Consider the following 27,088-nt stretch of genomic DNA (forward strand, 5'->3'; position numbering starts at 1 on the left):
TCCTAATACTGTACTTACAACACTTGCTATAATTACAGATGACAATGATTTTGCCGGTATTTGTACACACATGCCACCCAGATGCAAGTTTGATCACACAGTTATGCCAAAGGTGAAACTGATGATTAAGGAAAATGTCAGTTAAATTTGTGCACGCTCGTGTTGCAATCAGATTTAGCCATAAGCAATGTGATGAATAACGGGTACCGTGTGCTTGATGAAAATTCTCAAGAAGAGCAACAAGATGATGTCAACAAATCAGCTGCAGGCAAAAACATCCAGTCATTAAGAGATGTGAAGCAACACTCAGATGATTCTGAAAACCTGTTTCTATCAACATTTAGCACATTGCATTCAATTTCCTACCTCAGCTAACCAGCCAGTCATTAAAGCTTCTGTTAATGCTCAAGATTAACGATAGGCATTAAAATAGACTGCAAACTGTGCTAAAAAAATGTATAAAAAAGTAAAACTTTCATTTCATTTTATTGTCTGTACCGCATATCCGATCTATCCTCGGGTCACAGGGAGCCTGTGACTATCTCATGGGTCATCAAGGCAGGATACACCCTGGACGGAGTGCCAACCCATTGCAGGGTACACACACACACACACTCATTCACTCACACAATCACACACACTACGGGCAATTTAGAGACTCTAATCAGCCTAGTAGCATGTCTTTGGACTGTGGGAGGAAACCAGAGCATCTGAAGGAAACCCACCAAGCACACATGCAAACTCCACACACACTCGAACCCAGGACGCTGGAGGTGTGAGGCAAACGTGCTAACCACTAAGCCCCTGTTAAAAAATTTTAACATCTAAATACTAATTATCTTACGTTAGTATATAAATGATCATTTTAATTGAGAGCACAAGGGCAGCCAACCTCAGTGCAGAGCAACTGGGGATCAAATTGCATACTTCTATTACAGTTTAAAAATCTCTCAGGTAGCCTTCAAAATGACCAGCAGGTCTGTTTTGTGTAGCAGGGTTCTGAATGTTCCAGATTAGTAAATACTTTAAAAAAAAAAAGCTCATGACAGCGACCCCAACGACTGTGGAAATGGTTTAAAGAAGCAGAGCTCACCAGTGTGGTTAACGTCACTGTGCATGAAATCGAACTTGAACATTTTACAGTTCGACTCGGAAATCTTGGAAACAGTCAGGGATGTTTTGTCTTTGAAATGCCATTTAGTGAATGACACTTTTACATCTTCCAGGTGTACATGAAATATAAAGAGAGTGAGTTCTAATGCTGATTCTGTATGTGCCAAGTATAAACCAAACCTCTTTGCTTTGCGTCAGATCCCATCTACAACCCCTGCAATAGTAGTTCTTAAACAGATACATTAAAAACCATTTCTCTGTCCTTAAAACCGTCGCCATGTTCAGTGTTGTCTTTCAGCCTGAAAAACTTTCTTAGATAGCAAAGATCTCAGATTTATCTCGTTAAAGCCATTTTAAGTAAAGCGCTCCCTCGTTCCTACTGGGTACTGCATCTTTCATCTGACAGTAAAGCGTTGTGTGTGGGTGGCTATGAGTGTGTGTGTGTGTGTTTCATTTAGCTCCAGTCTCTTTTTTTAAAGAACATCATCACACCGTACCCAAACAAACTAATCTACTCCTATAACATGGTGCAAAAATGAAGCATTTATATTGCATGCCTCATCGAATATTCCTCTAATGGAGACTATGGCTTCCAGCAGCTAAAGTGCTGTTACTCTGCTTGCTTGTTACTGGCACAGAGGGTAAGAGACATTGAGTTAATCCTTCATGAAGCACCCTCAGAAATTAGCTCAGAAAAAGCAGAAGATGAACAGACACAGATGCACCACCCCCACATACACATACAAACATACACACGTAACCCGATGGAGATGAAACGGTGCCAGACAGGTTCACGAGGCAGACTTATACTTCATGCTCAATTGTTTCCCTATGTGAGGTCAGTCATGCCAGATATCAAAGGCAGAGGTGCCATAAATCTCTTATGCCTCGGTGAACACATGGGCAGTCTGCGGCGTATGACACATTCAAGAGATAAGTCATTTGGGGAACGGGTGAGAGAATAACGGCAAAGGCTTCCTCTCTTTTTCATTTTTGCATGCATGCTGCTCGCACATTTTCACTTAAGGGAACTTTCCATTAAAATGGCACTGCTGTTGGCACAAAACACACAACGCTTGGTACCATATGACCCATAAACAGTTTCACAGTGTTGTTACTGACTCTGCCTCTCTTGTGATGACTTTGGCTGGGATTTGACACTTTTAAACATGTCTCTCTCACTTAGTACGTCGTTTACCACAAACTGCAGTATTCTTTTATTGCCCATGCTATTTAAAGAAACATTTGGTTTTTAAAAAAAACACTCTCTAATTCATTGTTTGTCCTCCATTCGTCAAACATATGGCTTTAACGAGCCATCGTAACAGCCCCACTTTTCAAACAGGTATAACCTTTCAGGGGCTTTTTTTTTCCTTACTGAGGTCCAGACAACATGGTCAAGCCGATGGGCTTTAATAACACTGGCACCTCTGTGCTCATTAATGCAAAGCCGGCATCTTCTCTCATTGGGTCTCCTCACTTCCTGCAATTACGAGAGCGGAAGCCAAAGGTGAAGGGTCAGCTAATATGGCTAAGCTTAGACCTACCCCCAATATACACATATACATAAATACACACACACACACACACACACACACACACACATATGCATGCAAACCCCCCAGACAGGCTCCAAATGTGTGGAGGAGGGACGCGGCTGCAGCTGCTGACCTCGAAGCAAGAACATAATCTTTCCACAGGCTGTTTGGGTTTGAAGGGCTACTCACAAACAGGCAGCAAAAAAGTATGTGTGTGTGTGTGTGTATGTGAGAGAGAGAGAGAGAGAGAGAGAGAGAGAGAGGGAGGATAGGGAGAGGATAGAGAGAGAGAGATTGACCTAGAACACCACCGGTGTTGGGAAAGTTAAAAAGCCGTTGGGAAACGTAAGTGTTTTTTAATCCATCAGTGCTTGGAATTTCATCAAACGAGGGTAACTCTGTAAAGAGTATAAAACCCTGCACTAAAATTAGAGCTTCATCAGCAAACCTTGTCCCTGAGGATACTGAGCTCTTTATGTCGGCTAAGGGTGCAGCTGGAGCTAAGATGGCATTGCAAAGCGGGCCTCTGCCTCCTTGTTATTCCTGCCTTACACTCTGACCTCTGCAGCTCTCTGGCAGGATGCTCCGGGCTCGGCTTCTACCTCGACAAAGGAATTTCAAACGGCTCCCTCTGCTCCAGCGACATCAGAAGCTTGTTAAACTCTCCCAGCAGCCCTTGGGGTATGCAGATTTCAAGAGTCAAGGGACGGGGCAATAGCAGATCCTTTTACTTTCAAGCACAAACAAAAGGAACACTGTTAGGGGCCTACAATACCTACATTAATCTCTAAACTGTTGTGTTGAAACAAGCGTGAATGATGATAGATTGCTTGCAGGACTGCGAAGTTAAGGAACGCACAAATAATAACACTGTAATCGATTTTAAGCCTCGGTTAGGATGCGAACTGGCACTAAGCAGCAGTAACGTGACTGCTAATCCGATCCACAAAGAAATGCTCATTTTGTATTTTTATATCGATTCCTATAAAACAGTAGTCCTGACTCGCGTGTGGTTTGTGTGTTCGCATTGGCCCCAAAACCTGCTGTAAGGAGATCTCATATGGTCCAGCAAAGTTCTACGACAGAGCAAGGAACAGAGAACAGCATTGTGTCACTCTCCTCCGCGGTGTTTTCGCTACAATGAAATATAAGCGGTAAAACAGTGCTTTAATAAGCCGTCCGACTCGGCTTAAATCAAACAAGACTCCGAGCCAGACCACACAGATCTGCTGGAGACACATTTCTCACACAAGAGCTGTGAGAAGGCTGCCCAAGACACACACACACACACACACTCGGCTCCGTAATGCCACTCTCTCGTTAGCAAGCGCTATAATGATGTCAGCTGCTACAGTTGCTGACGCACACCGCATCAACGACATCCTGCGCCAAAGCTCTGCGCTGGAACTGCTGATCAGATACAAAACTAAGTAACAGTAGCTGCTTTGATGAACTCTGCTGGTTGTGTATTGGTGTGTATCAGATGTCCCAATATTAAACGTTCATGAAATTACTGCCTGGATTTTGAGCACTATATTCATAAATATAAATAATAAGAAAAGTATTAAGTCAAGCAACAGCTCTGTCTCTGTCCACAGCTCTGTCTGCCAATTTGTTCAAAATTTCTAAGATATTAAATAGCTCCTATTCCAGGGGTATTTTATTTAAATGACATTTAGATTTAGATGTAGACAATTTGAAGTGGCTCTGATTTGTTTCCTAGTGGCTCGTCAGATTACTTCACAGACAAGGAGTGCACCAGTCTCTGTCCAAACATCTTTAAGCATTGTTCTCATGGTTGTCATTGTTAACGCGTCATCAGTTTGCTGGCCAGACCAAAAAGTAAATGAAGTAAAAATCTGTAAGAACTTTCCCCTTTACAATTTTTCGGATCTGTCTCTGGTTCGTTAAGGCTGCCTTCAGCTAAATATTTTACATAAACACATGTAATTGGACAAACCACAAAAGAAGATCTGCTACAGAAGCTAAGCTGGTTCATGAGTCTCTCAATTAGACTTTTTTTTTATACATTTATTGGCTCTGCCAATAGTTTTTTTTTCCTCCATGTACTCAGTTCAGCCCGCCAGTTGACAACCTCTGCTCTCTTCTGTCTAGACAGCCTCCTCCCAGAAGGAACACAGAGCCTATACAGCGTCTACAATAACACTGATGTGCAGGCTATATAGTGTTATATATTGTATAACAGCTTATCAGCATATGCTTAATCGCTAGGAATTTCAAATAATTGTATTGCTTTATCAATTCAGCATAATAAGCTGTGAGATCAGTAAGCTTTGAAAACATCAGCGAGTCTGGCAAATTAGCATTCATGTGCTTTAACAGTTTACTGGGTTGGGTTATTTATGTTTGTTTATTAATGTACTATATTTGTTTGTATTTATACATTTTAAAAATAATTCAATCAATTCATTTATTTTAATATTTAAGATGGAAATATGGCCCACCTTTATTAATAGATAAAGTTTTAATTAAACTTGACTTCAGTGAAATCTGACGTAAATTTAGTCTATATATAGGATTTGCAAAACTACCCGCAGATAAAGTTTACTTCTTTTATTTCTTTCCTAGACTCTTCTTTAAATCCTTAGAACTTCCTTAGACACGTATAGTCAGCTTAATGCTTTCCTACTACTGGCCCAATATCACAGACTTGGAACCAATCAGTGTGTATTTCGTGTAACACAGACGTGTATATTATGTCAGTATAATGAGGTGTGTCCTATGCATATGAGATGTAAATGAGAGACTGGTGGATGGGAGAGAGGCATTCAGGCAGCTGAAGCTGTTTAAGCATTTCCTCTCAAACCACCATTTTGTTGTATGTTTTCATGAATCAGACACGATCATCTGATTTACATATCTGATGAAATGTGAGGTTATAGCATTACAGAATAAGAGAATGTCAATACGGAGTGAAAAAATTGCAATTAGTATTATCATGTGAACACTGATGTCTTAGACGTCTTTACCTCAGAGAAGAGTGAACAAATGTAACAGGTCCAGTCACCCCTGACACCCTACACATTTAAAAATAATTTTACAGTCACGTGCATTTTGGGAAGAACGCTATTAGAATGTTGTGGGAAATGTGAATATAGCAACCTCCTAGAATTTGATTTGGATTGACCCTAACAGACAATGTCTGGGATTTGCCATGCCAAAATAGAAAGCACAAAAAAGCTTTTACACAAGGCACAGCGTTAACTGCTAAAAAAAGGCAGGTAGACCCGTTGGCCTAAAATAGAGGAACGAGAAGTACAACAAAGGCTGGCACCAAATTATCTACTCCAAATAGCCAGCCTAAACACACCAAGGGCAAGGAAACATAACCAACGCCAGTTCATCAAATAAGTGCCGCTTCCAAACTATACCGTTCCACTCGATTCCACATCGGCCCATTCAGTGACCTTTGTTCGTGACGCAATCCCCGAATATAATATAGAGCAAGCGTTATGTTACATAGCACATGAAACCTCTCAGCGACGCTGTCTCATATAAATATCCACTCATAACAAAATGCTTACATGCAGCTGGTTCTGGTTATTGTACTAAGAGTGAAGCTGAGAAGGTCTGAACCTTGTTCGTTTGTTTGTTCTGAACCGAGATGGACAGTATGGAGCTTGTTCAAAAAGTGAAATCCAGAGGGACTGAGAACAGCTGGCTGAACTGCTCTCCCTTTCCCACAGCCAGCAAGGAGAACGAGCAATGAACAGCAAGGAAGTGAGGCAGAGAGGAGAGGCATGGCAAGACGGAAGCAAGGTAAGGCAGCAGACAGAGCAGACAGTTTGGCAAGACAGACTTCCAGCTACTACTAGAGAGTCTGGTACTTTTTGTCAATAAACCTGGATGTAAAGCCTTTTGGCTGGCGCTTCAAACTAAATGTTAAATACTTAAAGACTGCAACCTCTATGAACCTAGTAACAAAATCCTAGCTCCAACCAGTGCTCTGAGTCACAGTATTCTTTTTTCTCTTTGGAATAAAATGCAATGCGATTCTGATGCGTGTGACCAAGTGTACACTGTACACGATTACCGTCCGAATCTGAAACTAGTTCCTCCATCAGAAACAAAGTCAAAGCCATCGAAATGTGCAATCTGAATGATCCCTTTCGCAAGAAATACACAACAGAGCAGAGTCAGCTGCCTCTCAGTGCTGGGGTTTATCGTGTGCAGGAGAAAAGAGAAGTGTTAAACAGCTCATAACAAAGAAAGAAACAAATATTTGCATTGTACTTAAGGGGGCATCCAAACGGCAACTTTTTCCAAAACAAGTTGCTTTTACACTGTGACATTTCAGGGCTTTTTAAAGATTATAACCCATCACACTGTATATGAAAATAAAATCCTGTAACAGACCGTGATCTAACGTGGGTTCAATGCTATACAATAAAGATGACAAAAGGATATTTTCCCGTTCATTAGAATGCATTGTTTACATTTCATGCTGTTACATTCTGTCCATTACATGCTTCATTTTCACTACTGGACTTGTAGCTATCCTGTGAGATGCCGTCGTCCTGTTGGTGGATATTTGACTAGTGTCAGCAATAGCCAAGCTCATACACTTACTTTTTTCCTATGCAAAATATCCCTTTCAGTCTAAAGGTCTGGAAATGCTAAAGAAAAAGATGCAGCAAAACAGAGGCTTCAGTAAGAGGCAGTTTGCAGAGGAGAGGCACCAATGTCTCTCTCAAATATACAAGCTGAGGCGCCTTTCAAAGCACACATTTGTATGTTTACAGGATCTGTTTTTACATACGTGTGTGTGATTGTGTGTGTCTGTGTGCCTTTTAATAATTTGACTTGACAGGTCACTAAGAAAAACAACACAAACATGCAAGACATAACACTGCATTCCAAAAACATGGCCATATGATATAATGAAATTCACATCACATCATTAGAGACATATTACATACTTTGAGCTGATAAAAAAAATGGCATGGGCACTTGGGCCTCCACCCACTAACAAGTCCTAGGGACCTTCAGAGTCCTTGACGTTGTTGAATAACATGTCACTTGAAAGAAAACACAAACACTCCCCGGATGGCATTGTGTTACGTTATGTTATGCTATGGCATGTTCAGTGTTTCTGAAAATAGACAACAACATGCTGCATCTGCAACAAGGTCTTAATTGTCACAAATTGCAGTAAACAGTGTGGTGATGTAAAGCTGTATAAATTGATTTATCTCCCGAGGCGGAGAGCAGGAGAAGTGTACCTTAGTCCACACAATGGCTCATCTGAGGGCAAAGCCAAGCACCTGATTGAATTATGGGAGCCTCGGCCAGGGCAACAAGCTGCAGGACATCTGGAGGAACAGGCACAATAACGCTTCAGTCCAGGTGAACTCGGGTTACATTGAGAAATCATAAAATATATATAATAAAATTCTTGGGGGGGGGGGAATACTGTGTTCTATTAACACCCTAACACTGCAACTAAAAACTCTGCAGTGATTGAGTTAAGTTTAGATAGATAGATAGATAGATAGATAGATAGATAGATAGATAGATAGATAGATAGATAGATAGATAGATAAACAGACAGACAGACAGACAGACAGACAGACAGATAGATAGATAGATAGATAGATAGATAGATAGATAGATAGATAGATAGATAGATAGATAGATAGATAGATAGATAAACAGACAGACAGACAGACAGACAGACAGACAGACAGATAGATAGATAGATAGATAGATAGATAGATAGATAGATAGATAGATAGATAGATAGGCAGACAGATAGATAGATAGATAGATAGATAGATAGATAGATAGATAGATAGATAGATAGATAGATAGATAGATAAACAGACAGACAGACAGACAGACAGATAGATAGATAGATAGATAGATAGATAGATAGATAGATAGATAAACAGACAGACAGACAGACAGACAGACAGACAGACAGATAGATAGATAGATAGATAGATAGATAGATAGATAGATAGACACAGACAGACAGACAGACAGACAGACAGATAGATAGATAGATAGATAGATAGATAGATAGATAGATAGATAGATAAACAGACAGACAGACAGACAGACAGATAGATAGATAGATAGATAGATAGATAGATAGATAGATAGATAGATAGATAGATAGATATTTTAAAATATAAGTTACTGTAATAGATCAGCAGTTATTTGCTTGGCTCTCTGTATCGGCGATTTTCACAGTGATAACGATATCTTTATTACCCTTCATATAAAAATCCAGACATTTACGATCCTTTTACGCTTCTTGTTCTTGCCATTTCGCAAAGTAAAAAAAATTCACTTATTCTAGGAAAGTTCTCGAAGAAAACAGAGGTCAGTTAACAAAGCAGAACAATTTCTCCGATGTTCCCGAGTCCTCCGCAAACTTTCGGCAAATTGTTTCGGTCCATGAGAAGTTAAACGTTTAACTTCTCGGGGAAAATACGACACGGAGTACAAGTTCAGTCTGAATCTAAAGCACTTAATTAGACAGAAAAAAATATCCGGAGTTTTTTTATTTCTTAAAGCGTAGCGTAGCGTTACGATGGAAGTCGGGAGCCGCGCGCGCGCGCCTGTCACATTTAAATTTCAGCGAGGGAGAGAGAGAGAGAGAGAGAGAGAGAGAGGCAGAGAGAGAGAGAGAGAGAGAGAGAGAGTAAAGCGCACTCACCTCAGCACGCGCCTGTCTCAACGGCTTTTCTTCAGCTCGCGGTGTGTCAGGACGCAACATTAGATACACAGCAGGACGTTTTATTCACCGGGGACGGAGCTCAATCAAAAAGTGCTTGAGTCGAGTTGAGCTGTTCGGTTCAGGAGCCTCTTCCAAAGTCATGCAGCTTCGCCTTGCTTTGCTTTGCTTTCGCTCAACTGTAGGTCTCGCGCGCGGAGTGGAAAGGGCTCCGTCCTTCGACGCTCGCGAGAAGTACACCTCAGTTCTCCATCCCAAACATAACAACAGGAGAACTACCACACAAGTCATGTACAAACCCTACATTTTTAAAAAAAAACTTTACTACAAAGCCACAACTAAGCGATATTCTTAATGCTTTTATAATTAATAATAGATAACAGACTCTGATAACAATACCCCATTAACATGTTAACTCAGTGGGTGTGTTCCAATCGCCTTCCTACTGTAGCTCCCTGAGCATCGTACTGTATATCGTGTACTCCGAGACACTATACATTAGGACACTGATGACTCAATTTCCGGTGACGTTATCATTTCTTCATTATTCACTGTAAAAAAAAAAACCTAAACAAATATTTCAATTGTATAGAAATAGCCTTTATTTGTCACATATACATTACAGCACAGTCTTTCTTCACATATCCCATCCTTGGAGGTTGGAGTCAGACATGATACAGCACCCCTGGAGCAGAAAGGGTTAAGGGCCTTGCTCAAGGGCCCAACAATGGTAACTTGGCAGTGTTGGGGCTTGAACCCCTGAACGTCCAGTCAACGACCCAGAGCCTTAACCACTTGAGCCACCACATAATTATATCATATAAATGTGTTTGCTTCATGACACACGCTTCTGTCAAGCATGATTGTAGGCTAGCTAATGGATTTTTTTTCCTAAGATCATTTACACACTTAAAAGTCATTAGACACTGTATAGAAAGTCAGGGTTAAAAATTGCTAAAGTAAGTGAGAGACTGTTGAACTGGGGGAGCTGATTGAGACGCATCCATTCTGTTCGTTCATATCATGAGGGCTGAGCGGTACGACAAACATATCGTATCGATATCCTTAGAGTAGATCGATATCTCATTTAGCTGTTTTAATGATGCATTAAAATCTGGAGGGAAAAAGTGTTAAACAGAGCTTGATGTTACTTTAATGGGGTTTTTTCTTAAATAATAAATTATAACACTCAATTCGATTATATATATTATATTATATTCGATTAAATAATAATAATAATAATAGCCAAAAGTGAGTCAAAATAATTTTTAAGTGTAACAGCTTGACTATTACTTATTGAAGATGTTACACATTTCCATTTATGTATAATATATATATATATATATATATATATATATATATATATATATATATATATATATATATATATATATATATATATATATAATTTAAGGATAGTGTTAAGGATAGTCACCTGAAGTCATTAATTATCACATAGTTGTTTGACTCCTTTTTAAAACCTAGGGATAACTGAAATCACCCAAACATTATAAACACACAGGTTGACACACAGGTTTAAATGGCTATTAAAGGGAACCTGTGACTATATTGTAATTGTAATTAGTGTCTGTGCGTAAATAGTCAGAGAGTTTCTCAGCTCATGAGGTGTAGCACTGACGTGGCTGGATACTGCAACATGGGGAAGACAAAAGACCTGCCAAAGGACCTGGGTAATAAGGTAGTTGAACTTTATAAAGCAGGAAAAGGATATAAGAAGATCTCTGAACACTTGAAAATGCCAGTCAGTACTGTTCAAACTCTGATAAAGAGGTGGAAAATAAGAGGTTCTTTTGATACTTAGCCACGGTCAGGTAGAATATGAAAGATTTTACCCACTAATGCCAGAAGAATTGTTCAGGACGCAAAGAAAAACTCACAAACAACTTAAAGGGAAATACAGGCAGCTCTGGAAATAAGTGGTGGTGGTGTTTGCAGGAGCACAATAAGGAGGTACTTGCATACAAATGACCTGTATGGTCGAGTTGCCAGGAGAAAGCCGTTACTGCACCCATGACACAAAAAGGCCCGTTTTCAGTACGCCAGACAGCACCTAGAGAAGCCTCACAGCTTCTGGAGTCATTTGGAGTGATGAGACCAAAGTTAAACTTTACAGTCACAACCATAAATGCTATATTTGGAGAGGAGTCAACAAGGCATACGGTAAGTACATCATCCCCACTGTAAAGCATGGTAGTGGATCTCTTATGTTTTGGGGCTGTGTGAGCTCCAGTGGCACAGGGAGGTTAGTCAAAATTGATGGCAAGATGAATTCAGCATGTTATCAGAAAATACTGGCAGACAATTCGCATTCTACAGCACGAAAGCTCCACATGGGACGGTCTTGGATGTTCCAACATGACAATGATCCAAAGCCCAAGGCCAAGTTGACCCTCCAATGGCTACACCAAAAAAGGTGAAGGTTCTGGAGTGGCCATCACAGTCTCCTGGCCTCAATATCATTGAGCCACTTTGGAGAGATCTCAAACCTGCAACCAAAAAAATGTACAGGAACTGGAGGCATTTTGCCAAGAAGAATGGGCAGCTATACCACCTGAGAGAATTAAGGACCTCATGCACAATTATTACAAAAGACTGCATGCAATCATTGATGCTAAAGGGGGCAATACACCATATTAAGAACTAAAGGTATGCAAATCTCCATCTTTGGAACTCTAATTATAGATATATTTTACTATTTTTCAGCTCTAATATTAGGCAGCTCTAATATTTCAATTTTAAGCAGTAATTTCTAGAAAGAAATGAAAAATTTGCCAAATATAAATGGCATGAGAGAAAAATGAAAGAAAATTTCAGGATTAAAAATAGTAAAATATGCCGACGCTTTGGTTCATCTTATAAGAAGATACATTTGGCTAATTTCAAGAAATTATTCTTTCCTATGATGTCATTTCCTGCAGTGTTTGAACTAAAGATTTGTGTCAGGTCTAGTGCACGCTGTGATTAAAACCAAAAGGTGATGCACCAAATGCTAAGAAATTCAGAAATTCATGTAAATATTTGTAAGATTCGATGTTTAAATTGAAAAAGGAGGCCGGACAGAAGCATTTTCTATACTGTGCTCAGACATTTGGAGCCCACTCTATGTATACAATCAAGAATTACCTACTAGTAATAAAGATCATTTACATTGTGAAGCATTTGGAAAAAGTATAAGATTCTAGGTTGTAATATATATTCGAGTTCCATTTTGAATGTTTGCCTGTCAACTTTAACACTCTAAAACCCTGATGCCTCACCTATACACAACTTTTACACAGTTAGGCCTCTACAGCATGTAACAAATCATTTCCATGATGTATTACCAGCCATATTTTTTTTTTTTTATTGGTTAGCATTTTTACCTGTATTAAGAAGATAAATGTCTCATTTAATCTCACTTCTGTTATCTACTAAACTACTAAGAGTTTCAGATGAACAATTTGTATCAGCGGGCTCTTCAGAAATCATTTCATTTCAAACTTGTTCCTTTGAACATCACTCATGAAACACTGAGCTGGAAGTGTTAATGGAGCTGATACTGAATATGTAGCCAGGGTTTCTTCAATATGATTCCATCCAAAGTGCGATGTAAAAAAAAAAAAAAAAACCCCAAACTGATACACCTTCATGAGACCCTAGTAATAACGAAGACGTTCAATCGTTACCAGGTGCTGGGAAAAGACAGATAGTTAGAAGAAATGAAAATAAGGCATCATAGTTCAGATCATAGTCCAGCATAGCTAAGCATTAGCTGTAGTAAACAATGCTCAAAAACAGACCTGGTCACCATAGAAACAAACCTTTTATTTAATTTTATTTTAAACAATATTAGCTGTAACACAGTTGGTCTGAATCTTTACTAGAGCTTGAGGCAGAAAGCTTGTAAAGAACAGTGTTTATTTTCCCCTCGTTTCATAGCAAACATTTGCATAACGGCTAGAGAATAAAAAACAGATCATAACACCAGAGTGCACGTTAGAGCTTATAAAAATGGATTCTTAAAAATGATGTGCTCATTGCAGCTGAATTAATACACTGACAAGCGGCGTACACCGGAGTGCAGGTTCAGATTCAACACACAGCCCCAAAATGCATCCGACATAAAACATCACCGTTAACAACTGTTAAACCAATTTTTCCTCTCGACAGTCAGTGGAAGTCTGTGAAATATGTGCGAAGCCATCAGGAAGCCTGTAAATGCATCAATAAATATACCTGGGAAACTGTTCTAGATGGAGCAGGGGAGGAGTGCTGATCAAACATGTAGCTCTGAAGCAGCACCTACATGCTAAGAGGCAATCAGATACAACAGCCTTTATTACTGAAGCCTGTGAGAAAAGCTCCTGCACACATGAACAAAACTCTTTGCTTTTCAGAAAAAAATGACCTGCTCTCGCTCGGTCACGTTAACTACATGCTACTTTTCCCCCCAAAAAATACACATCATAATAAGAATATGTATTGGCACAGAAAAAGTTGAGGAAACACCATGAGAACAGTACATTTACAACGGCAGGAACAAAAACACCCAGCTCTCATTGGTAATATATTTAAAGCATAGAGCAAAACAAAAGATATATTACTGTCTTCGAAAGCTTCATCAATACTTTATTTCATAGAGCTCAACATAGGAAACACAGAAAACATTAAAGACTAGTGACATACGGTATATATACTCCAACGATCAGCGTATCAAGAACTAACCACTTTTCCCAGTAACGTCTTTATCAATATCTTAAAAATCACTCTCTTATAATAAACACTAAAAGCTGACTGAGCTTTATTTAAAACGACAAAAAATTCATCCCATTGTCTGCTTTTCTTGCAGGTCAGATTTTGACAGTGTGTGCATGCTTCTTGCAAAGTGGCTTGTCTTTTTTGGAGAAGAAAGTCTGACCCTCTAGACTGGTGCTGCACACCTGGAGGACAAGACGACATTAGTAATGTTTAATATTGTGGAACATACACAAAATAAGCTAGATTCTGTTAGAATTAATGTTATAGTATGCTATAAAAAGTCGTTCCCTCACTGACATGAAACATTTTTTAACTCTCTTGAAGTTAATTGTTAAAAAAAAAGTTACCTTTTTTTGTCATGTTACCAAAAACCAACACTGGAATATCACTGTATCAAGAATTATAGATTTATATATAATTATATATTTATTATTATAATATATAATATAATATATTATTATATTATATATAATATATATACATTTTTTATTATTGATTTAATATTAGATACATTATATAAAGCATCTGTCATTCAAGTCCCTGAAAATTAGAAATATAGATACGGTAACATATTTGCTTTAATATTAACCTGGGATCTGAACTCTAGCTGCTGTTATATAAAATCAGTTTGAGAAATCAACAGCACTGTGGCATAATATTTACTGTGATGATGCACTGTATGTGCTCTACATCGTCACTCTCCCTGATGTAAACTTACCGAACACACGAAGCAGGTATCATGCCAAGTGAAGCCCAGAGCCTCCAGAAATTTGTCCCCTGCCTCGATGGGGAAGTCACAGCCATGGCAACTGGTACCAAAAAGACTGTAATAGTCTAATAAGAGACATAAGGAGACATAAAGAGGACACTGATTAGCTGGTGTGATTTAAAGTACGCTCACAATCCGACGCCTATCATAAATAGCAATAGTAATCAGAGTGCCATTAAAGGGCTGTAAACCTTCTATGACTTTTAATGGCTCTCCAATAACTTGTAAAGGTCACTGACTGTTTAATGACTGTTTAACGAGCGCAGATTACTCAATTACTGGGCTGTAACTAACACCAGTCGGGCTGGGTCTGTCTGGGAGTGCTGGTGTAGATGGGAAGGGTTTTCCTGGGTGGTTCTTTGTGTGTGTGTGTGTATATGGGCTGGCTTCTTACCCCTCTCGCAGTAGGGCTGTCCATCCTCGAGGTGGAAGGTGTTGTTGCGAATGGGCTGCTGGCAGGAGGTGCACAGGAAGCAATACACATGCCAGGTTTGCTTCAGGGCATTGATCACTTCCTGAAAAAGGAAAGAAGAAGGGGGAAAAATTAACTGTGTGTGTGTGTGTGTTTTTTGAATGAGCAGTACCATGTTCTCTACATAGTGTGTTTTTGCTCACAGAATAATCTTTATTAAATCTGCAAAAAAGGTGCACTGTATTCTAGTAAACATGTGGTATTCAAGTGTAAAACAATACAATACAACACCACGAAATACAATTTGCATTTAAGGTCTTTCTAAATTGAGTACCAGAACACGATGTTGGGAATAAAGTCTATTAAAATTATTCTAATTTCATATCTTTCTATCACAACAAAAAACATAAACAGGGCAAATAACAAAACCATACAGCTAAAGAAATAACATTAAGAGTTAACCTCTAGCTACTTGACGTGCAGTGCCTTAGCAGGATCAACATCAGAGTTGTTAATCATATCCAGTGCAAAAACGACATCATTTCCTGTCTCATTTACTTGTTCCACTAGTCCAGAAAACAGGCAAAAGGTTTAGCGCCAAGGAGGACTTGTTAGAAATAAAACTTTGGTTATGCTTGGCTCGTTTAAGCTAAATACAATACTCTCGCTGTGATAATAAAGGTAGCATTACCACCACGTGAAGTTTGTTAAAAGAAAAAGAAATAACAGACAGGTTTGCATATAAATATTTTTCTAAGTTCATATAGCTCTCTAGTTCAATATGAAGGAAATCATCATGGTAACCAAAGAAAAACAGGACCCTGAGATACACTAAATCCGATCTCAAGCTGAGCCATAAACAAGACGATGCCTGCTTGTCCTAGATGAGCTCTAGCTCATTAGCAGAGTGAACCCCCTTCCGCTTCATCGCCTCTCTCGGCGGCGCTGACCTCCCCGGCACCACTGCTGCCTGTGTGAAACCTCAGCGCCAGAACCAGCGCTAATTGTCACACATCGGAGACGAGACTGCCAGCTTCCCCTCCTTTGGCCCTGTAGACCTTATGATCCTGATTAAAGCCCTTTTTCCCTCCACAGGCCCCAGGGCTGAGAGGCTGGGAACACCAGACCAACAGAGAATCATGAAATGATGCCAAGCCTGAGTTCAAACACTCGCTACTCTTCTTTAGATTAGACATACTTCCTTATGAGACCCTGAAACAGACAGTCAGCATCTGCTTTTCTAGAAATACAAGCAGTGAAGCCAGATTTTAGTTTTAGGTTAGTTCCTTACTCCGAGAATCTTCTGCTGGCAGCGGCAGCAGGTGGGGGCGAAGAACTGCTCGTAGCAATGCTCACAGTAAACAGCGCCGCGCTCCTCCACAAAGCCCACCTCAGCCAGAGAGCTGCGGCAGTGAGCGCAGTTAAACTCCTCTGGGTGCCATGACTTCCCCATAGCCACCAGGAATGGACCCCTAAGACAGAAAGAGAGAAAGAGAGAGAGAGAGAGAGAGAGTAACTATCATAGTCACATCCATTCTATTAATAAGGAAGACAAACAGATAATTCATTGTTTTTACACCTGAAAATGTATGCACATGTCCACAATCACCACTGCAAATAGTGGCAGGTACAATAGAATATAAACACAACCTGAAACACAGTAATGTCACAAACTGTTCATAAAATACATAAATTAAATTACAGCAACACTGAATGCTTGACTCTAATTGGTCAGTAGTTGTTGTTTCAGTGCTGATCTAGCACTTGTATAGTGGAAGTATAGTCTATATCTAGATGTTAAAAAGAAAAAAAAAATTACTGAAATGGTGATGTTTCCTATAAGGTGAAATTTATCTGTCTCCAGTGTTGGCGCTTTGTAACGGTCATTATGTTTTATATAGTTAAAAAGCAGGACATTATCCTTCATTAATAATTATAAATATTTAATAAATTGGAAATGGAATATTGCTGGGAACAAAACATATTGGAATGTGCTGCTCGAGGAAATGAATCAACACCGTTATGCTAGCAGTAAGTACATCACACCACCCCATCATGGGTTATTTTCCTATAACTGTGCCCCCCTGAGTGTTTTATTCTCTTCATAATGTGTAATAATTGTAGTAATGGATAATTAATGAATACCATAAAATGCTTAAAATGTAAAATGATTCCATTTATCGAGTTATTTCTGCACTTAATTATTCATTTCGTTTATTCATCCATAAAAGTTAATGAGAGGGCCTAATGGTTGATTAGATGACTGCACCTAATATTCATCTGTTCTCATTAGAACTGCTTCTCAGAAGCCTCCAAAATGAAATTTGGAAAGCTCAAAGTCTTTGTGCTGGTGTTTCTTATGCGATGTGTAAAGCACATGCATTACTGTTGTCTGTTCATATAGAATTTGAGCTGGTATTACTGACACCAGTACTGAGTAGCCTTGTATCGATTAGTCGTGACTGTGGTTTAGTTGATCCAATCCACACACTGGTTTTGATGGATGCTGCTGACAGAATGCATTCCATCACTGCATGGTGTCAGCAGGGAATAAATGCATGGTGATGTAAATTAAACAAAAATAAAATATATACATATATACATATACATACACACACACACACACACACACACACACACACATATATATATATATATATATATATATATATATATATATATATATATATATATTTATTTATTTATATATATATATATATTCCATTTAATTATATTGATAATAAAATAAAATGAATAAAATTCATTTAAATTATTTAATCATGCAAACATAAAGAAAATAATTCTACTGAATTCATGGTTTATACACTAGATGAAGACTATATCACATATTTATATCACATTTCTGTCTTGGTGAGTTTTCCAATTTTCTGTATAGAATAAACCGTATCTATAGCAAAAGATGTACAGCTCCCACTGTGAAAACAGACATTTCTGAAGCTCTGGACCACGAGACGTGGCGTCGATATTTGTTGAAGCAATGCAAGGAGCAAATTTCAACTCTGTCAGCGGGGAAGCAAGTTACAAATCGGATGATTAGCTGAGAGGGAAAACAAAGGGCTCGGAGCATATCGAATGCCGAAAACGGAGCCTTCAAGCTTGGATGTCATGGCCACTTTTTGCCAGGAGTCTGCGAGTCTATCCCTGGGTTGTGGTGGTGTAACATATACCAGCTCCTAGGCTCTGCAGCGCTCTGCTCTGAGTCAACGGATGATAACAAGCCAATGAGTGCCGTGAACTCTCATTCTGCTCTGATAAAGGTGGCCTGGCCCCAGCCTGGCCTGTCCGTCATGCCAAATTAATCCGCAATTACTTTCTGTGCAAATTAAAGCTTACACCACATGTTCCAGTCACACTGAGCCTGGCTTGGCCTTGTCACAGCTTTGCACCAGCCTTTTTTCATTTAACGAAATGGGTCAAGGGGATGGAACAGACTGCACTGTGGACAATTCATTAGCAGCATGAACATTCTCTCAGTGACCATCTTACAGAAATATATTAGGGATGTAATGGTACATTGAGAAACGATGCATCACGATGCAAAAAAGTGAACTGGAAATGTGCGACACACATGGTGGAAATTGTGCATGTAATACAGTTCACATCACCGGTCCACATCTGCGCAACCCATAGAATTAATATCTGCAGAGAGCACACTAGTCACATGATCGCATTTTTTATGAAGAGTCTGTGAGATCTACGAGGCCCGATATCTTCACCTCATGCAAAGACCAGCATGTATACATTACACAGTTACACAACCACATTATAACGGTTAAAAGGCAGCTGCCTTTAAAAATGAGCACCTGAAACATAAGTCCATTCATATAGTACATGCTGTTTACAATAATGAACCTCTGTTTTTCACTTGGATGCATAAAAAAACGCACATCTACACTTAAGCAAAAAAGATCTATGTACGTGATAACATTTAAGCAGTAAATGTAGGAGCTGAAAGAGCTGTACTGCTGTATGAGGTGAAACTGGTTGATATTTGACATGTCCTGTTTCTCTGGAAATTTGGCATCCTACTTACGTCTACAAAGAACTTATATTGATTTGTATATACTTTGTCGAATGTAACACTTGGTGTCTAAAACACCAAAGTAACCAGAAGGTCCTGTTTCTCTGGAGGGGTTGTGTGCTACGCTGAATTTTTTACTCTGTCAACTAGCATATAAGTGTCATTGCTTTGCAGTGTTCCCATAGTGGTCTATTTTCTTTTAATCATATATTTATTATATTGCATTACTATAGCTTAAAGACATTTACTGTGCTGTTCACCATTTTAGTGTTTTACACCACTGCCTATCTTGCTTCAGAAAAGAGAGTAGAAGTATGCAGCTTTAAAGGAATTTCAAGTCAAATGTGTTAAAACAACATCACTGTGCCAAAAAGGAAATACTGACCTGATAACGATGTTGCAGTGACCACACATGGGAGTACGTGTTCCAGCAGGGATGTGTTCCGCTCGCTGCACCAATGAATCTTGATCTTTGGGGTGAGGTTGGGGTTTGGGGCGGTCAGGACCCTTTGGAACGCCGCCAGTCACCCGTCCTGTATGCACAGCTGGCACACCTGCTTTAGGAAGTCCTAATTAAAGAAAAGAGAAAGACAAGATTGTAATCTGGGTGACCATTATGTGAACCTGACCTACAAGTGTGTCTAAATTACTGCAGACAAAGCTGTGTGGCAGTGCCATGATGAGGTAATAAGATCAGGTAATATTGTGCATGGCTGTGCAGCGTGACCGTTGGTGATAGCGAGCCCCTCGTTAAGATAAATCTTCCGTCCCTCCTTCTTTAGTGGGTTCATCGCAGGGCCTTGGACGACAGGGGCCATCTGTGTCCGGGACATCCACACCACCCAAGTCCAAAACAAAGGATCGGTTTACTCAAGTGCAGGGGAAAGAAAAAAAGAAAAAAAAAACAAAAAAAAACAACATTCCCAGAGTCAGAGGAGACACCTGGCAAAATAATCCCCCCAGTTCAGAAAGCTCAGAGAGAAGAAGGACAATCCTCTCCTTCTCTCAGACCATGGCAGGGGGAGGTCAGAGGTCACCACGCCGCAGAGGGAGGCACAGAGGCAGCCTTTCAGTCCAGTGCAGGAATCAAAGCCCTGGGATTTCCTCCTGGCCGAGAGAATGGACCATCAACGAAGTGCTGTGTACTCACAAGGTTGTGAGAGGAGCCCAAAGCCTGAGTCTCACTCAAACGGAAATAAAAAAAGGAGTCTTTGCGAGACCGTGCACAGCCCGTGGATCTGAGAACAGCCGTCAGTAAAGGTCAGCACAGCCTGCCAGTCATCCTGGTGCTAAAGTAACATGTTCTTCAGTGGCGCCATTGAGGCGAGAGATGTGAATCACCATTTCGGGTTCTTATCTGCAGCTGATGGACATCTTCATGGTATATCAACTTCACATGACACATCACAACATCTTGCCAAGAACACCAAAGCTCACACTGCAGTCCAAGACTAGTGAGCACTAAAATTTCAACCATAACACTGTGTGTGTTCCATCTCACCTTCAATGAGCTACAAATGAAATCTGAAGTGTCTCAAAGCTTTGATAGTATAATCAGGGCACTAATCATCTACCATAACAACATAGATAAAATTTATCCTGAATTTGTGATATTCCAGACAGTTTTAGCAAAAAGACTATCCATTTAAATTGTCCATATCAGATATAGATGGGCTACATGCTAACTAGCATCTATTACTAACACGTTTTTTTTATTCCTGATCTGCAGATTTCCTGGCTGCCTGGCAACATTGTTCAGTGAGATAACATGATTAAAGAGCATGATCATGTTTAACTACGGGGAACGACTGTCACTTAATAAAATCAAGTAAGATCCACAAAGAACATGCAGTACAGATTGAATAAAACAGCTTGGCATTGATATACCAGAAAGATGAACATGTCGCATTCCAGTCCTATACATGTGGGAATGTGGGACACACCACTCTACATCTTTCTACTGTCTCTCTGAAAAACACGACACTGAAAGTGAGAGAACAGTGGATGCCTGGTCCTAGGGCAAACCCCTAGGTACACATCATGCAATTCTTCTGCTGAGTCATCCCTTTCTTCAGCAGATGCCCTGGTGGACAGTTCGCCATATCCTGAGGATAAAGTTAGATAAGGCAAGCTCTTCATCCCTGCTTAGACCTCAGAGGACCTGAGATGCGGCTATACCATCTCTTTGCTTTGACTACAATCAAGTCAAGCACAGTGGGAACCATTATAGAATCTGGAGTTGAATTTTTGGTCAGAAGCCTGCATTTTATACTTCATTCATAAGCTAGCTATATCTCCATCAGTCCTCCATGTTGGTGCTGATAAAAGCCATTGGAAGTCCGTTAGCAGAGCAGAGCGGTTTTAAGGCTGATGTCGCACATGCTCACAGGTCAAAACGAGATCCAGATGGTTTTGTCAGACTACCGGATTTCCTGTCCCCACATTGTGTGTGCTGAATGTTACTAATCTCCCAGCTGCTGGACAGTTCGTCCTGATTGCCTACAGTCTGGAATCACTCAAGTCTGATGACCTTTGATTTGAAGGATCTTCTCCATCAACCCCCCTCCTGTCCCATCTTTATACCGACTCTGTCTGGAAACCCTTGCCGGATGACCTTCGTAATTACACTGGAGCTATTCCATGTCTATGCTAGCAGCTACAAGGGCAATGCAACTCACCAGCGTTTCAGTGGATGCTCTAGACACATGAAGCAAGACAAGATGAATGGGAATCTTAATGTGCTTGGCCATCCAGTGCAGATATGCATTTTGTAAGGATAGCATGGCTCCAGTAAGGTCCTGGATGTTTGTTTTAAAGCCAGATGATGGGCGGACGTGTATATATCACAGAGAGAGACCTGTGCTTCACAGTCATCATTGCTAGAACCCCTGTCAGTAGTTTGCTCTTGATAAATCCCCAGAAAGCCTTGCCTGGAAAAATACAGTCCTACTTCTTTACATACCAACACAGCTGGGTTATAGGTAGTCTGAGGTATGCAGTGAACATGATAATAAGATCATCCAGTCCCCTGAGTAAATATTTAGCCTCTGGCACTGAGCCTTGTGCACTCTGGGTGGAGATATGAACCCGAAAATGTCTCTGTTTAGTGAGTGCTCGTTCACGTAGCAAAAAGATCTAATTTCAATTTCACACCCGATTTGACAGTGTAACTGTTAAAGCATACCATTTGAGCTCATTTGGTGAAATATCACTCTGTTTTTATTGGCACTGTGAACTCGAATCTCTAAAATCCAATGGCACAGCAAGTGCTCAGTGGTGATAAACACTGGTGACACATGCAGTAAATTCAGAAGCACAAGGTTGCCACCTATAGGGCAATTGGGAAATCATACATTCATGGTTCTTATTTATAAACGACAGAAAAGAAAAACAGAGAACTTGCCCATTAAATTTGTACAGACGTTACATTGACACCCAACATGTGTGAATACAGAACTGTAATTATTAAAATCAATACCTAAAATTCTCACTTGCTCTGATTGTGACTGTTATCCTGATTTTAACTAATAACTAATTCATTTGATGGCAAATAGGGGCCAAACAAAATCATCTGTTTACATGATCTGCATTACATTCAATGCAAGAGTTCCAGCAACTTAACAAATGTTGCTGACTTCCAGCTCCAAATTAATGTCATAGTTTTAAGGTTTGTATTTGACTCACCCTCGTAACTCTGCCTTTGACTCATTCTGACTCGAACTTTAACTCACCTGCAGTGTTTCCAGACTGCCAGCTCTTGGCAGGCACGGTGGTTGGTGGAGAGACTCCATTCCCAGTGCGTGACACTTTGGCCATGGTTTTAACCATGGAAGTGGCATGGGTGTTTGCATGGACATCCTCTACTGCCTCGCTGTGGTGAAAGAGAGAGAGAGAAAGAAAGAGAGAGAGTAAATGTAGTTATTAGCTGGAGGTTTATCATTGATGAAACCCATTCACAGACATTTCACATTATTGATCGTAGAAGAGTTATTCGTTTTAAAGGCCTCCTATTCTATATTGGCTGTAGAGCAGATTAAACTGCGATTGCAGGCTGCAAAAATCGTCCGTTCAGCTGCTGAATGAGACACTAGGATGGGTTTGTTATGGTAACCATAAGCGGGAACACACACAAAGGTTTAACTATAAGCCTGGGCAGCTGTCCTTTCAGTGACCACAAGTCAGACACCCTGCCACACACTCACACCCGCTCTGCATACTCAACTCTTTTGAACACTGCTCCTGTTTCAACACTATAGCAAATGTGCATATGTGTACATTATGACAATTGCCTAATGTTGTATCATGCTTTATTATACTAGCATTATATTGCTTTTAAGAAAAGTATTATTACTACTAAACTGAATCATATCTGGATCATTAGTAAACTAAAGCATGCCAAATTTACTTTTCTAACTGCATCATTTTACATTGTATCATGCACTGCATATCTAATGTTATATAATGTTTTTACTTAACCCATCTCATTAGGTAGCAATTTGCAATGCTCATCAAAAAGAGATGAAATAATGACACCATTGTAAAGAAAAAATATAATGGCGCTTTTTTTCCCCCAGATATTCTTAGTACATCTCTAACGCTGTCCAATTCCATAGTTAGTGTAACAAATAACCGAGAGTAGTATGATGTAATAATCATAATTAGTAATAATGAATCATTTCCCGCACAACATAACAATGAAATGACGTCATAAGGACATGCGAGGTGAACTGCATTTGGGGGTTTCATAACTGAAGAGTAACAGATGAAGACTGCCTGTGCCAATCCAGGAAAATATTAAGTATTTACTTATAGAACGCTATAAAGCAATTACCTGTGACAGGAAACTACATCAACCCCAGGTCTTTAAGAACCGAATTAGGAGCCGCTCTCCATACAAGCAATTAATACCAATCTAGCCAATTACAGGGGACGTGTTTTGGATTAGGCCCATTCAGGAATCTAAGCATGACCAGATTGATCAAATAAATCTGGCCAATAGGCCCAGCAGTCCCAGATGGTTTGTTAATGAAGAAAACAGGTGCCAACAAAAATGGCTGGCACAGCCTTCACTCCAGCAGTATACTGCCCCAGTTTCCTGCCCAACCACCAACCCCCATCCCGTCCCGCCCCCTGCCTCGCAAAAACACAACCGACTAATGTTACAATCCTCGTAACCTTTCATCATCTATACAATAAAATAAGAAAAACCCTTTAAGTTATAATCCATATGCCTTGCTCTTTTCATGCTGCTACAAGAATTAGGCTGCCAATCCAATAAACATGATGGGAAATATACAGCGCTGCTTAAACAGATGGGAGTAGGGAAGAAAATAATGTTTCAGCATGCCCAATGCCAGCAGGGGAAACCATATCTGAGAAAGCAACATGGAAGGCCAGTTTAAGGAAGGGCGGGGGGAAGGGCCTGGTCGTGTAGTGCCCATATGTACAGGCAGCTGGTTACATGCGTTGCTGCCATCACCAGAGGGATTATGTGGACTTGATACAATTCATCGATGAATTCAGACGGCGACTCTGAATGGGAAATGAAACGGCATTTTCCAAGGTTACCTTTCCAGAGTCCTGTCTGGCCATCCGCTTGGTGCGTTTAAGAACGTATGCTTGATGACAAATTTCACAGACCTTGTCCTTTTGTCATTTAACCCCTCCGCTAACACTACCAGAGCCACGTACATTCAGATTACAGAATCAGGGACCTGGCGGAACTCATTACGAGCAAATATGACTTCATTTCCAAACAAACACAGAGCGTGTCCGTCACTGGTTGACATCTTTTATGATGTCAAGACAGCCACAGTGTTTCCATGTGCTACAGGTAGTGAATTATTCTTATATTTACAACAATATTATCATTTAAGTGCTAACTACCGGAGTGTTTGTAGTTTAGAGGTGTAAGACTTGATTTTCACACTATATACAAGGGATTCTCAAGCATTTTGTAGAAAAGACTCCTTTAACTATAAAATAAATGACATGCACCCCTGCATCAGATTTATGTCATAAACATCTTTAAGTGTCCAGTAATATTTTAGCTATTTACTTATTCTTAGATATACAGCTCTTGGGGGTGTGGGGGGGTGGGGATAAGAGACCACTGCGCAATCTCCAGATATGAACCCTATGGAATGTCATCAAGAGGAAGATGGATGATCACAAACAATCAAGCAAAGCTGAGCTGTTTGCTTTTTTTTGCAAAAAGAGTGGTATAAAGTTCCCCAACAGCAATGTGAGGAACTGTTGGAGAGCATGGAGCCAAAACGCATGCAAATCGGGGTTATTCCACCAAATACTGATTTCTTAATGTTATTTATCCAAAGCATTAACACAGTTTGTTTACAATTTATTTGCAGTTTGTTTTATTAAAGCTCTGCAAATACTGCATGATCTTGGGTTATTTTGATGTGTTGCCATTTCCTTTAAATATACACTCTAAATAACAATAGTTATATTTTGAATTTAGGAGAAATATTGTCAGCGATTCACAAAAAATGAAACAAAACTGTTCATCTCACCAATACATGAACCTATAAGAAAAAAAAATAAGAAACTGATTATTTTGCAGTGGTCTCTTATTTTTTCCCAGAGCTGTATATTTGCTCTTTTTGAATTACTGAGGTTTAAAAAATAAAAAGTACAAACAAAAACCTGTTCATGTCAGAGCTAGGATTTGCTTATGAAAATTAAATTATAATAAACTGAAAAGAAGTCTTCTTGGTTTTCTGAGGCTTACAGCTCCGCTCATCTTAGGAGCAAAAAGAAGAGGGTAAGAAAAACCTCTTTACCATACTGCCATCTGGAGGACATTAGCAGCACTACATGATACTACCGTACCCACCCTCTCATACCCTGTGGCTAGTCAGAACAGAAGTGCATTAAAGAGAATAGAGTATTAATATATAATGCCCCCTCCGGTTCTGTTCCACCTCTGCCCAAACCAATACGTTATGTATTGCTTTGCTTGTCTAATTTTTTTTTTTTTTTTACTCCTGCACTGCATGTTCCATTTTGTTCTTTATGTTCCTTATCGCCTAGAGGACGAAACAAGGAGAGAATAAAGGCAGGAGAGACAGGCATAAAGAGTCAGAGCTAGGAGCTGTTCACCCCAAAGGAGAAAGCTCATCTATTATTTATCCAGGACAATAAATAAATATTGGACATTTTCCATCAGAGAGGAGACAGGAGCTGGCAGTTCTTCATGTGATGTGTGTGTGTGTGTGTGTGTGTGTGTCGGGGGGGGGAGGATCACCTCAGCATGTAACAGATGATTTCATAGATAAGCAGAAAAAACTTTCTAACCTAGTGTCCTCATTGTAGTATAGAGTAATCCATAGAGTAAGCCATAGAGGTAGTATGAAATAATAAATGACATTCTTATAATGCTTACGTTTTAATGACTTGTCATATACTTGACAAATACTGTCTCTGTAATGGTACGAAAACTTTTGCACTTTGTAAAACTTTTGCGAACTTTTACACTCCAAGACCTTTCTCTAAGCACTTTAATGACCTAACAATTCCAGAGGTTTCAAAAGTGCCACAAGCAGGAAGAAGGACAGAGGACAGGACAGTAACTGTGAAAGAGCACAGGCGACTCAGGAAGAGAGACAAAAGGAGAAACTTTATTGAGACATTTAGAAGAATTTAAATCGGATACAGAAGTCAGTAAAGCAGAGCAGAGTTTCTTTTTTAATAGAGTGTAAATCTGAAGAAAAGTTAACAAATGGGGAAAAAAAGA

At 39.7% G+C, this 27,088-nt stretch overlaps 2 protein-coding genes across 6 annotated transcripts in view; both read right to left on the bottom strand.

Moving 5' to 3' along the window:
* Positions 1-9,541, bottom strand: part of bmpr1bb (bone morphogenetic protein receptor, type IBb) — a 67,341-nt gene extending 57,800 nt beyond the window's left edge. The window contains exons 1-2 of one of the 3 annotated variants that reach the window (XM_058412379.1): positions 9,337-9,541; positions 7,895-7,984 (exon numbers count right to left, since the gene is read on the bottom strand). The gene's annotated coding sequence lies outside the window, so the exon portion shown is untranslated. Of the gene's footprint in view, positions 1-7,894; positions 7,985-8,888; positions 9,167-9,336 lie in introns of those variants that run through there. The other 2 variants (XM_058412380.1, XM_058412381.1) reach the window with 2 other exon arrangements.
* Positions 9,542-13,158: 3,617 nt separating this feature from the next.
* Positions 13,159-27,088, bottom strand: part of pdlim5b (PDZ and LIM domain 5b) — a 56,317-nt gene continuing 42,387 nt past the window's right edge. For all 3 annotated transcript variants that reach the window (XM_058411306.1, XM_058411308.1, XM_058411307.1), the window contains 6 exons: positions 23,067-23,206; positions 19,721-19,904; positions 16,585-16,765; positions 15,276-15,396; positions 14,831-14,946; positions 13,159-14,294 (listed from right to left, as the gene is read on the bottom strand). In XM_058411306.1, the coding sequence (XP_058267289.1) occupies positions 14,205-14,294; positions 14,831-14,946; positions 15,276-15,396; positions 16,585-16,765; positions 19,721-19,904; positions 23,067-23,206 (832 nt within the window). In that variant the 3' untranslated portion in view covers positions 13,159-14,204. The remainder of the gene's footprint in view (positions 14,295-14,830; positions 14,947-15,275; positions 15,397-16,584; positions 16,766-19,720; positions 19,905-23,066; positions 23,207-27,088) is intronic.

The sequence above is a fragment of the Hemibagrus wyckioides genome, linkage group LG16, assembly GCF_019097595.1.
Source record: "Hemibagrus wyckioides isolate EC202008001 linkage group LG16, SWU_Hwy_1.0, whole genome shotgun sequence".
Lineage (NCBI taxonomy): Eukaryota > Metazoa > Chordata > Actinopteri > Siluriformes > Bagridae > Hemibagrus > Hemibagrus wyckioides.